Source organism: Psammomys obesus, unplaced genomic scaffold, assembly GCF_907164565.1.
Source record: "Psammomys obesus unplaced genomic scaffold, mPsaObe1.curated_primary_1811, whole genome shotgun sequence".
NCBI classification, from domain to species: Eukaryota; Metazoa; Chordata; class Mammalia; order Rodentia; family Muridae; genus Psammomys; species Psammomys obesus.
In genome coordinates this window covers 896,274-909,029 of record NW_026585643.1, presented here as the reverse complement: position 1 = coordinate 909,029, position 12,756 = coordinate 896,274, and the positions used below count along the sequence as shown (strand labels likewise).

General features: G+C 49.9%; 3 protein-coding genes across 4 annotated transcripts in view; 2 read left to right on the top strand and 1 right to left on the bottom strand.

Annotated features, from left to right (window-relative positions):
* Positions 1–1,815: 1,815 nt before the first annotated feature.
* Cirop (ciliated left-right organizer metallopeptidase) lies at positions 1,816–7,469 on the top strand. The gene is made up of 14 exons (XM_055618025.1): positions 1,816–2,110; positions 2,218–2,311; positions 2,426–2,477; positions 2,890–3,033; positions 3,495–3,620; positions 3,801–3,885; positions 4,016–4,161; positions 4,242–4,413; positions 4,895–4,964; positions 5,042–5,138; positions 5,224–5,490; positions 6,106–6,335; positions 6,457–6,636; positions 7,319–7,469. The coding sequence occupies exons 1-14, from the start codon at positions 1,816–1,818 to the stop codon at positions 7,467–7,469; spliced, it is 2,109 nt and encodes a 702-aa protein (XP_055474000.1).
* Positions 7,470–7,837: 368 nt separating this feature from the next.
* On the bottom strand, positions 7,838–12,273 carry CUNH14orf119 (chromosome unknown C14orf119 homolog). 2 transcript variants are annotated; one of them, XM_055615795.1, is made up of 2 exons: positions 12,197–12,273; positions 7,838–9,031 (listed from the first exon to the last, which is right to left on the bottom strand). In XM_055615795.1, exon 2 carries the CDS (start codon positions 9,028–9,030, stop codon positions 8,602–8,604), a length of 429 nt encoding a protein of 142 aa, XP_055471770.1. In that variant the 5' UTR covers position 9,031; positions 12,197–12,273; the 3' UTR covers positions 7,838–8,601. The 2 variants fall into 2 exon arrangements, with proteins under 2 accessions (XP_055471770.1, XP_055471767.1); XM_055615792.1 differs by lacking the exon at positions 12,197–12,273 and adding an exon at positions 11,733–11,892.
* The window catches only part of Acin1 (apoptotic chromatin condensation inducer 1), a 47,092-nt gene continuing 46,395 nt past the window's right edge, over positions 12,060–12,756 (top strand). Inside the window, exon 1 of the mRNA XM_055615766.1 lies at positions 12,060–12,381. Within this exon, the coding sequence (XP_055471741.1) occupies positions 12,202–12,381 (180 nt within the window). The 5' untranslated portion in view covers positions 12,060–12,201. The remainder of the gene's footprint in view (positions 12,382–12,756) is intronic.

Sequence of the window (12,756 nt, the reverse complement as noted above, 5' to 3'; positions counted from 1 at the left end):
GGCATGCACACATGAACGCCAGTGGAGGCCCAAGACTTTGGATCCCCCTGGAGCTGGAGTTACAGATAGTTGTGAGCCGCCTGAACCTGACATGGGTGTTGGGAACCGAATTGAGTCCTCTGGAAGAACAGCAAGGGCTCAGAACTACTGAGCTCTCTCTCTCCCCGTGCCCTGGGCACTGTTCCTGCTTTACAGATAATCACTTGCTCCTCACTGCTGCAATGCTTCAAGTATAATCTTCCTTAAAATGGGAAGGCTATGGCGCTTGGTCAAAATGACACAAATAAAAAGTGACAGAGTGTCTTTGGCCCCAGAGTGGAGTACTCCCCTTGCCTCAGTTGTCATATGTAAAAATATGTCTGTTTTCAAGAGAAGTCAGCAGTTCCCTTTAACCTCTTAACCTGTAGTCCTGACTGTGGTGGTGGGCACACCTTTGATCCTAGTGCTCCAGTGCTCAGGAGGGAGAGGCAGGCGGATCTCTGTGAGTTCAAGACCAGCCTGGTCTACAAGGCAAGTGCCAGGATAGCCAGAGCTGCACAGAGAAACCCTGTCTGAAAAATAAACAAACAAGAATAAATGGTAGTCCTTCCCCGTCATTAATTAGGTATCCTGTGTTAACATAGGTGACAAGCACAGCAGACATGATGGTGCGTGGCTGTAGTCTCAGCACTTGGGAAGGGAAGGCAAGAGGGTCACAAGTTCAAGGCCTGAGCTACAGAATGAGATAAAAGACCTTAAAATAATCTAGCTAGGTAGTCATCCCCACACTGAAGACCGGACAGGAAGTGGGCTTCTACTGGGGGTCTGAGAGAGCAGGAAGAGCCTGAGGCAGTAAGTACTCAGAGGAAAGCAAGTCTTGTCAGAAGCTGGGGGGGGGGACCTCCTGTGAGAGTCCCCTTCCACCTCTGAGGGGTGTGGAATTTGGGCTAGAGATGTTAAGAAGGGGTTCCCACAGAAACTACAGGAAAGGCGGGAGTTAGCCAGGCAGGGGAGGAAGGGTGTCCAAACAGGGGAAACAGCTCAGAAAAGCACAGTAGGAGCGGAGAAAACAAAGGCTCTCCAGTGCTCCCAAAGAGTGTCTTTGACCTTCTGTTATGCCCATCTTTAGAGTTTATCTTCCCTCTCCTGTGAGCCAGCAAGCAGATCCTGAAAAGCCTCACAGTCCTATCCCACCACCTCCCAAAGGAGGTATCAGTCATCCCCCCTGCCCCCACCGCATTCACTGTGCACCTGCTGGCAGTACTGCCCAGTGGGCAGAACGTTCCCAAACGTCTCACAGCTTAGTTAGAGGCTGGCCCAGTGAGATTCGGGCCCTGTTGGCTCACCTCCAAGGAGACAGGTGGGCATTCCTGGACAACAGCAAAACCAAACAAAAACAAAACCCACTGCCCCCACACATTCTTCACCTATCATGCTGCCACCGTTTTTGTAGTTGTTCAGGGGGAGTTTCTAAGGCTTCCTACTGAGACAGATGGGCCAGGAATGTGGGGTAGCGCCTCTCTGGAAAAAACTGGAGACTCAGAATCACACTCCTCCTCCTGTCCCCAGCACTCCATCTCTGGTACCCTAGAGGAGGTGGCTTCAGCCCTTGTGGGTCATATCTGACCTCCTAGTAGGAAACTGCAGATTTAAGTCAACAACTATCAAATCTTCTAACAACAAGCCAGAGTGGTGCTGGGGGTTGTGGAAAGAGACTACAGAGGGAAAGGGCAGAAATAACGAAGCTGGCCACGGTGGACGGGACCTGGCCACAGAGAACGAGACCTGGCCACAGCGGACGGGACCCAGGGAAGGCTTCTTGGAGGCGGAGAGAAGATGCGCCTTCTACTTCTCCTTGGGGTGGCCGTGAGCAGATGTCTGCATGAGGAAACCCAGAAGTCTGTGCACCTTCTCAGGCCTTCTTTCTCCCAAATGCCTGCACACTTCCGATCCTCAGTCCTTCCTCTCTCTGGCTCCCGTGAGCCTCAACCCATCAGGATCCAAACCTACTATATAAGAGATCCCGCATCCAGTAAAACTTGGGACCCTGAGGGGGATGACATGAGAGGGGAATCTCGAGCCCTGGCTGCGGTGAGGGAGGCTGCTGGAAGAATTCAAGGTATCCTAGCAGGTAAGTGAGGAGACAGGAACTAGCAGGCTGAGGGGAGGAGGTGGAAGAGGAAGTGTCCACCGAAGGGAAGGAACTGAACTTGGAGATGAGGAAACTGTCCTCTTCAGTCCTCCCAGTCCAAGGACCTCTGCTTCTGAGTCGAGACCCTACACAGTACTGCCGAGCCGTCTGGGGAGACCCGGACAGCCCCAGCTACCGCAGGTGAGTCTGTTAATGTCTCCTTCAGAGACATCTGGAAGGGTCTCTGGCTCTGTTAATGTCTTCTTCATAGACATCTGGAAGGGTCTCTGGCTCACTTCTATACGGTTTTGACAGGTGCAGCCTCTTGAACCCAGGGTACAAAGGAGAGAGTTGCCTTGGGGCAAAGGTGAGAGCAGCTCGCCAGCCACAGGGATGGATCTGAAGGGTTCTAACCTGCTCAGGCTCCCCTAACCCCTCAGCACGTAAAAGGAACTGATAACATATGTGTGGAATTGTCCCGTCTTGTTCTTCATACTGACGCACAGTCTATAGTCCCTTTCCGCCCAGGCTCCCCAGAATGCATGGAAGCGGGGACCTGGGTAGCTAGAAGCACAACTCTGCTTTGTTTTGTTTTCTTTTTAAACTTGGGTTTGGACCCAGGCCTTGCACGTGCTGTGAGGTGCTCTGAGTAACACATGCCCAGCTATAAAACTAATGCTAACTGGCTGCCCGGATGGTACTGAGACAGTCTTAAGACCTCTCCTTCCTTCCAGCATCCAGCTTCCATCCATGCTAAGCTTATGCCCATTCCCTGGCAGATGCCTGATGCCCACCTGCGTGGTTATTCCTTGTGGCCAGAGCATGGTGTGCCCCAACTAATCCAACCAGATGGCCCTGGCGTCCAGAACACTGATTTTCTCCTGTATGTGCGGGTTGCCCACACTTCCAAGTGTCACAAAGAGGTGAGCTTCAAAGCCAATCCCTTTGCCTGCTCTGTCACTCTTGACCTTTGTCTTTTGAGACAGGGTTTCTCTGGGTAGCCCTGGCTATCATGGACTCACTTTGTAGACCAACCAGGCTGGCCTTGAACTCACAGAAATCTGCCTGCCTCTACCTCCCCTGAGTGCTGGGATTACAAGTGTGCACCACCATGCCAGGCTGTGGCTCTTAATCTTAGCGTTTGTTAAGGAGGGGTAGGTATGGAGACAGAAGAGGTTTAGTAAGTTGTGCCTCTTGGGGGGGGGCAATTTGGAGTGTTCTGATGAAGCTTGAATCCTATAGGGGCTAAGAACCTTCCATGCTGCCCATGGATGCCACCCCAGCAGAACTCGACAGAGACCCTGCTTCCTCTTTCTCCAGGAAGGTTCCCTCTACCTGTATTAGCTCACTTTCCTCCTTTCTACCTTCTCCTGGCCTGTTGCAGCCCTCTGTCCTAGCCTACGCTGCCTGCTGCCAGCTGGACTCAGAAGACAGGCCCCTCGCTGGTACCATTGTCTACTGTGCCCAACATCTCACTATTCCCAGCCTCAGCCATGGTGACATTGTCATGGTGACTGCTGCATGATAAATGGGGGATGGGGATGGGGGTGGCATTCTCTTGGGAAGTGGAAAAACCTACTGAGGACGGAACAGGAGGGGTCTTGAGCTGTATGAAGAGCTGGTTGTGTGTGGGGGCTCTGAGGTTCTGCTACAGAACCGGGCCCCTCACTAGGCAGCCATTTGTTCCTAGGCTACCCTACATGAACTCCTACACGCCCTGGGATTTTCTGGACGCCTCTTCAAGATGTGGCGGGACTGCCCCTCAGGGCTCAGTGGTAAACGGAAGGGATAAAGGGGTGGCCGTCCCAGAGTGCCAACCAGAGGGAGTCCCCGAACTTGCAAGCCTATTTCACCCTTCCCAAGTTTTCCTCTCCTCGCGTTGCCGGCTTCCCTTTTTGAAGCCAGCTAGGGAGAATTGTTCCGCAAGGAAACAAGTGACGAGGCGAGATGAATGGGGACAGCTGCTTCTCAGCACTCCAGCCGTCAGCCACAGCCTGGCCAAACACTTGGGCGTAGCAGGGCCTTTGCTGGGCGTTCCTTTGGAGGAAGAGGTGAGAAGATCAGCTTGGGCGGGTGGGAGGAGGAGGGAGAGGTCCAGTGGCAACCAGCCATTTGCTGCCTTATCCAGCAGGGTTCTCTGTCATCACACTGGGAGTCCAGGCTGCTTCAGGGCTCTATAATGACGGCTACGTTCGATGGTGCCCACCGAACTCGACTTGACCCGGTGACTCTCGCTGCCTTCGAAGATTCAGGCTGGTATCAGGTCAACTACAGTGCTGCAGAGGAGCTACTGTGGGGCCGGGGTAAGGAATCGGAAACATCTGCACCACACTCAACCCAAATCAGACTGGCGGGTGGTGAGTTTATTTGCTTCTAAGGTAGAATTCAAACTGTGAGCAGAGCTGGTGCTGAGGGATGTCTGGAGTTTCATCTTTTTGTTTTCAAAACGGAGTCTGGCTATGTAGCTCTGCTGTCCTAGAACGGACTGTGTAGACCAGACTGGCCTGAGATTCAAGCGTTCCTCCTAGCTCTGACCCCCAAAGGGCTGGGATCAAAGGCATGTGCCACTATGCCCAGCCTGGGCGTTCATCTTTGAGTCCTTTCTTTTCTTTTTTTTTATTTAGATCTTTAAATTTTTTAATTTACCTTTTTATATGTATTGGTGTTTTGCCTGTATGTATCTGTGCGAGGGTGTCAGATCTTGGAGTCACAGACAGTTGTGAGCTGCCACATAACCACTGAGCCATCTCTCCAGCCCAGAGTGCTTTCTTACTGTATAAGCAGGCGCTGGCCTAGAATTTGGCCTGGCGAGCACGTGCAGGAATGGATCCTCAGACATCTTCTGCACCCACAGGTGCGTGTTGAGAGGGCAGGGAACCATACAACCGTCAGCGAATCAAGTGCCATGCCTCTCTTGTCCCTTCCACACAGTGGGCTGGGCTGTCACTACATGCACCTGGACAAGGGGAGCTGCTCCTCAGACCCAACACTGGAAGGCTGCCGCATGTACAAACCCTTAGCCAATGGGGTGAGGACACCACAGAATAAAGAAGGAACAGGCCGGGTAGGGCTCCAGGGCATTCTGCTATTCCACCATTTCCCCCGCTCTTCAGAGTGAATGCTGGAAGGAGGAAAATGGACTCCTCCTCAGAGCCGAGAACCCCCATGGCGAGATCTACCATAAGCACAGCCGCTGCTTCCTTGCCAACCTTACCTCCCAAACGCTCTCCAAAGACAAGACCAGCCAACCCCCGAGAACTCCGGATCTCCAGGATCCCACAGGCCGCTGCTATTTACACCAATGCACCCACAAGGGAGCTTACGAGGTGCGAGTGGAGGGGTCTCCGTGGACCCCCTGCCTTCCAGGAAAGGCTGTTCAGGTGAGAATTTAAAAGTAGTCAGAGCACACCGACAGAAAAGGTGAGACCCGCTTGACTGGTATTGCTGTCTAGCTTCTCAAGAGTCTCACTCTACAGTTAAGGCTGGCCCAGAACTGAATATATAGCCCAGGCTAACCTCAAACTTGTGACAATCCTCCTGCCTCAGCTTCTTGTAAACTGGGATTACGGATATGAACCACCAAACCTCATGTTCAGCTTGTTTTTGGAAAAAAAAAAAATTATGTTTTTGATTTGTGTAGCTTTGGCTGTCCCGAACTCACTTTGTACACCAGGCTGGCCTCGAACTCGAGCTCCGCCTGCAGCTGCCTCCTGGGTGCTGGGATGCCAGGTGTGCAGCACTATGCCCAGCTGCTTTTTTTAATTAGAATTTCTTATTTTATCTTTGCATTTACTTGGTAGTGTTGGGAATCAACCCTGGGGCGTTGCACTCACTAAGCTGCACCCTCAGCCTCTAGCCAACCTAGCCTTTTCTTTTAACCCCTTTGAAGTACCTACTCAGCCCATGTCTTGGGTGTAGAATATGCCATTTTTCTTGGAAGGCAGCTCTCAGCCAGTAACTGAGGCTGTAGCTTATACCCTGCTACTCTCTGGCAGATACCTGGATACCATGGTCTTCTCTACTGTCCCCAAGGCCGGCTGTGTCTGGGTCGTGAGGGCACCAGCGCTGTCACTTCTCCACCCAGGAGTTTTTCAACCCGAGACCTGCTATTCCAGCTGTCTTTAAGATTAACTGGGACCCCGGGACACTCTCTGGGGAAAGAACAGAGAGAAGAGCTGGCTGAGGTAGTCCTGCACGCTCTGGTGACAAGATGTGGCACTAGCAGGTAAAGGGAAGGTTCCGCCTATCAAGACAACAGGCCACCGACTTTCTTTCACACACTGACACCTACCCTTAACTTTTTAGATGCTCTCCTCCTCTGTTAAGAGATCTCAATGTCTGTTCAGGTGTTATTTCCACAGCCCATACATCACCACAGGCTTGGTGTTCACTGTCGTTATGTGGAAGTCTCCTGGCTGCCGAGGGCCTTCTATCGCTATGCTGTACAGGACGCTGACCCTGACTCTTCAGGAAAAACCCCTCCAAGTGCACCAAGGAGAAGCCATCTTTACCACCGAATACAGCAAGTAAGATTGTGCCCCAAACAGTTAAGCTTTGAATCCCTGCTGTCCAGACCTTTGAAATCGTTTGTCAAGCATGCATTTGTGTGTACATTATTCTGTGTGTACACACGATTATGTATCTCAGTAAACACACGTCCAACATCATTTTGGGTCCATCAAATAGAGGCCCACCCCTAAAACTTAGGAATTTTAGTTGTCTTGGTTTTTTGTTTGGGGGCAAGGGAGGTTTCACTATGTAGCCCTGGCTAGCCTAGCACTTACTTTGTAGACCAGGCTAGTCTCTTCCCCAGGTTTTGTTTGTTTTTGTTTTTTTGAGGCATGGTCTCATTTAGCACCAGGCTGACCTTAAATTTACTATACAGCTGAGGATAATCTTAAACTTCTAATCCTCTTGCTGCAGGAGTTCTGGGGCCATACCTAAGTGTGCCGTCACACCTCTATTCAACAGTATTCAGGGACCTAGCTACCAAAACAGTCTCTTCACATACGCTAGTCCTCACTGCATTAGGTTTTCTTTTGGTACTTGAAGCTGCTGGAGTCTTGGATCTTTGTCTCAGCCCTACATTTTTGGGTTCTACGTTTGCTTTTATACCGGCTTGTTTGCCCTAGTGCTTGATTCAAACAGGTCTCAATCCCATAACCGTGCACACTACTACAGGCCCAACAGTACAGTCCATGTTCCCAGGCTGCTGACTTCCTTGGACCATCAGCCCTCCATGACTGCCCTGCTTCTGGCCACTGGATTCTGTCTACTGTTGTTACTTCTGGTGGGTGCATTGGGAACTTTGGCCTATCAGAAACGAGCTGCACTCCAAGTGGGACCATCTACCACGTAACCACCACGAGAGCTACAAGGCACAGGACATCTGATTAAAATAAGGCGGGTGTGACAGCCCTCAGAATGTGACTTCCAAATACCAGCCAGCAAGATGGCTCAGTGGTAAAGTCATTTGTTTGCTCTTGTGGAAGACCCACACTAAATTCCAAGCACCCACACTGGGTGGCTTTTAACTTTCTGTAATTCTAGTTCCAGGGGATCCAGCACCCTTTTCTGACCTCCATGGGCGCTGGCATGGGCATGGTACACACACATAGGGATAAATAAAAAAAAAGACTACTGGATGGGAAAAATCTACTTATTTTAACTCCTGCTGTACTTTCTTCAGAAGGCCTCTTTGCTGGAATAAACAACTTTACAATAGCCTTGCCATGTACAAAATGTGGTCTTTATTTTGATACTCTCCCCACAAGACCAAGTTTAACTTGCGAAGTGCAGCTGATTTTTAGACTGCTGTAGACCAACAGAACAGGAACATCTGCCACCAGCCCCAAGGATATCACACATGCTTTAGAAAGGTGGCTCCTATTTGATACTTTTACTAATTTCCATTGCTCTTGAGAGTCAGACAATGTGATGGATTAAGTAATTATTTCCTTCTCTTGAATTTTCTTAATTTTATTAAATCACTTATTTTATCAAATCATCCAACAGTTGGGAAGTCACATAATTATGCTAGAGTTAGGGAAATGTGGTAAACTAGTCACATCTGGGCCAGCAGTAGGCTTGAGTTACAAGATATAGGTTCTTTTCGGTTACAGTAACAAAAGCAGCCATTCTTGAGATTTAGGTATCTCCTGTAAATAAAGCAGGTGCCTGACATAATCAGGTTTGCTTAAATGGATCACCTCTACGGAATCCAGGTGACATGCTACGTTAGAAACAGTGCTGGCCCTCACCATGAACTTCAGGCATGAGCCCTTTCTTTTTCAAGGCAGGGTCTCACTTTGTAGCACTGGGTCACTCTGTAGCCCAGGCTGCCCCTGCCTCGTGGGTGCTGGAATAAAAAGATGCAGCACTGCCCACTGGCCAGCAGTCCAGGCGAATCCTTAAGTGACACGCTTGCACTGCGTCTTCACTGTGGTTACAGCCTTGGCTGGATCACATTGTCTTCTTAATCTGAATGCCTGTCAGTCTTTACCAGCAGTAGCAGCCACTGCTTGGTAAAATTTTGCCACGAAATCTGGCTCACTGACTTCCAGCTGCCTGACAAACTCATTGCGCTCCTGCTCGGCCCAACCTCGAAACCACTGATCCCAAAGACGTAGCTGACACTCAAAGATACAAGGGGGTCGATTTGCCCCAGAGACACTGAGCTGCTCCAAACTATCCAGCAGTGGCTGTAGCTTTCCTGGCACTGCCTTGGCCACCAGGTCTTGTAGAAAACGTTCCCGCTGAGGACCTGACCAACTGGCAAACCAGTGAAGAATACACTTCATCTCCTGAGAAGTGATGTAAGACATTGGAGGAGGGGACGAGCTGGCAATGTCATCTGGCACTGAAGGTAACACAGAAGGCAAGGATGGCGGCACTGACGAGGAAGACGATTCCAGTGGCATCCTGAAAGAGACAAAGCTCTATTAACACACTCTTGGCAGAGAATAACCAAAACACAACCTAAGCAACAAACCCCACTGCACCCAATCAGCAGCCATGAACTCAACCCATAGGAAAACAACAGGACCCTTTCTTATGGTTGGATTTCACTATACATGTGTAGCCCCAGACTGGCCAGGGATTTGATCCCCTCATCTCAGCTTCTTGAATATTAGGGCTACAAATGCATTTAGCCACACAACATTTTACAAGGCCCTAGATTACCTTGGGAAATCACTCAAGAATAACCTCACTTGGTATTTGCTTATTTCCTTTTCAGTGCCACTGACTTAAGCCAGGTGTGGCGGCTGACACCTAGAATCTCACCATTTAGAAAACCGAGATGGATGACGGACTGTCAAGAATTAAAGGCCAGCGTGGACTAGTAACTTGAACATATTAAGTTCCAAGTCAGTCTAACCTACCAAGACAGGCCACATCTCAAAAACAACGGAAGAAAACAAACAACAACAACCACCCAACAAATGCCAGGCATGACTGCACATATGGCAGGCATGGTGGAGGCAGGAGGGTCACAAGTTCAAGAATCAGCCTCAGTGACACTGCGAGATGGGAGTTCCGGGAAAGTCAGAACTACTTGAGACTCTGGGTCAAGAAAACCTACCCAACCACTGTCCCTTCCTGTCTTTGTTCTAGCTCATCAACTTTCATTTGCATTTTCTCTGATGATAAATGTATTTACACGCTGGAAGTTTCTGTTGCAGCAGTTCTTCCGGGATGTTTTGCCTTCTTTGTGGCCCAATTCTGGCTTAGGAGCAGTTTCTTTGCTATGAGGATATTTCAATGTGGCAGGCAAGCTCACATATGTGCTAATCTGACTGTACTTTGAGTTATTTTGCTCTGGATATTGTCAATGGCCACAGAATCTATACTAAAACATCTATGTTCAGAACTTTCAAGCATGTGAAGCAAAACTCCAGCACTCTTCCGAGCCACCAATCATATGTCTACACCTACTGTTTGTTGTTGGCACCACGCACCAACTCTGTAACTCTGCCAAAAGAAAAAAAAAATCACTCACGATTTCTTTAAAGGGACACCTCTCCAATACGCAGTGGCTTTTAGGTACATATAGACCTGACGGCCTGGGCAATATCATAGGTGTCCTAAAGTAGACACAGACGCTGGAACCTCTTGGTTTGAATGATTTGGGGGCAAAGGTTTCTGGGTCAAGAGGAGAGTAATCGTTTTTACAGGTTACTTCAAGTCTTGGATAGAACCAGGGCTTCTGGGTGGCAAAACAAGTACTCTAACGAATGAACTATATCCTCAGCCACTCTTTATAAATTATCTTAAAAAAACAACCGGTTGAGGGGCTAGGAAGAAGACTCCTCCGCAGTTAAACTCACTTCCTGCTCTCCCAGAGTACATCAGGTGACTTGAAACCACCTGTAGCTTGTCTCCAGAGTACTGCCTACAGACTCTGTGGGACATGCACATGCCCACCCACGAGCACGCACACACACACAATCAACGATAACAAAAGCAAGTCGGGCGGTGGCGGCACACGCCCTTAACCCCAGCACTCGGGAGGCACACACAGGCAGATATCTGAGTTTGAGAGCAGACTGCTTCACAGATCTGAACTTTAGGACAACCAGGGCTACACAAAGAAACCCGGTCTTAGCCAAGTGCGGCAATGCACAACTATAATCCCAGCACTCAGGGAGGCAGAGGCAAACGAGTTCGAGACCAATCCTACAAAGCCAGTCCAGGACAGCCAAGGCTACACAAGAAACCCTGTCTCGAAAAAACAAAAACAAAACAGAACAAGCAAAAACAAAACAAAAAAAGAAACCCTATCTTGAAAAACCAAACCAAATCAAAACAAACCAAACAAATAATAATAAAAAAAAGCAACTGAGGCCTGCCTGAATACCACAGTTAAGAACTAATCAGAAAACTAAACAGAAAACACACTACTTGCTTGCTCCATCTCTTCTACTTCTGTTTCAGGTTGGGTTCATGTTTATCCTCTCGAAAACCAAAGTGTACAGTTTTTTTAAACTTTGGTACAAGCAACTGGTTCCAATCTAAAGGCTATGGATAATTATGTCTCTAAACGGTTTTCCTTAATGGTTTATACCTGTAAGTGCCACTGACTTTGCATCACGGATGCAAGTGTCAGCCAACTAATTCCAAATGTTTTAGTTCTACAGTTTGTACCTCTAACAAGGAAAACCTTCAACACTCTATGACTTACGTCACTATTGCTGTTCCTTCTGCTCTAAGCTGGAAGATTTGTGTCGACAAAGACAGGAATGCCTAAACATCAGTTCAACATCAACTGCCACCTTCAAAGTGGCCCCAGAGGGAGAAGTTCATCCTAAAACTTCTTTTTCAGGGAAAGGGATTTTTTTTCCCCCCCTTAGGGTCTTGTCACATTGCTTCCACGGTAAACTTAAATTCATTAATAAATTCACTGTCCGGGATAAAAACCACGAGGCTACTTTTTCCCACGTTTGGAAGCCGCAGGTCTCTTGTTTCTTAGCCCCACAAAACAAAGTATTCCTTAGACCGAGTTGCTGGGATGTAGAGAACGGGGGACCACAGAGGTTTCGCCACGGGAGCAGAGAACGGCTCCCCAAAAGGAAACCTGCAGCCAAATCTCATCTGGCCTAGAAGAAACTTCTTTTCCTCTTACCTCCCTTTTTTTTTCCCTCGGAGGGCGCCCACTGATCACAAGAGTCCTTCAGCTCCAACTCCCCTAGTCTCTTCCATATTTCCTGAAAACCCTAAGCAGAGCCAACCCAGTAACCCACGCACTTCCGGTCCGGAACCAGCCCCCCAAACACCCAAGTGCCCCAGCGCCTCAGCCCAAAGTCCGGAGATAGCCGACTACATCCGATTATGGGTAAGCCAGATTCGAGGGCTTCCGAATGAACTCGATCCAGAGCCTCGGCAAGACGAAAACAAACGAGCCCGAAAGCAAAATGGGAGGGGTCGCCAGCTGGGCAAATGGAAAGAGCCGATTGGTACCGATGTGAAGACGGAAACGACCGAACAGTTCCGGAGGAACCCGGGGAATTCTGAGCAGTAATAGAGGGGTAGACTATGGCAGTGGGCGGGGCCAATTCGGTACGTTCGAAGGGCGTTGGCGGAAATTACCGAAGATGCCCGAAGCCGTCGGGACGGACCCGAGTACCTCACGCAAGATGGCGGAGCTGGAGGAGGTGACTCTGGACGGGAAGCCTCTTCAGGCTCTGCGGGTGACCGACCTGAAGGCCGCACTTGAGCAGCGAGGCCTAGCCAAGAGCGGGCAGAAGAGTGCCCTGGTCAAGCGGCTCAAAGGGGTGAGAAGTCAGTGTTGCCGAGGTGTCGGAAGGGAGCGGACCCGGTAGAGACGAGTCTCCGCCGCGGCGCAGGCGCAGTGTCCGGGTTCGGCGCGAGCTCTCTCAGGCCGCCAGCGCGAGCCTGCAGATCCGCGCGCACGGTGGTTGGTGTGGCTTGCGCTGGAGTAAAAATAACGCCGGTTCCCGCCTTAACGGCAGCGGCGCGAGCCCAAAATGGGAGGGTGCGCGCTACTCTCCCGGAGTGTCTTAAGCTCCTTCCTCCTTCCCCCACCCCCTCCTTGTTTGTGTCTGTGTTTTCGGCGCATGCGCTGCAGAAGGAGTTAAATCCCTCTACAACCACCGGTGTGGCTGGCCTTAAGGGGGCGAGCAGGGCTT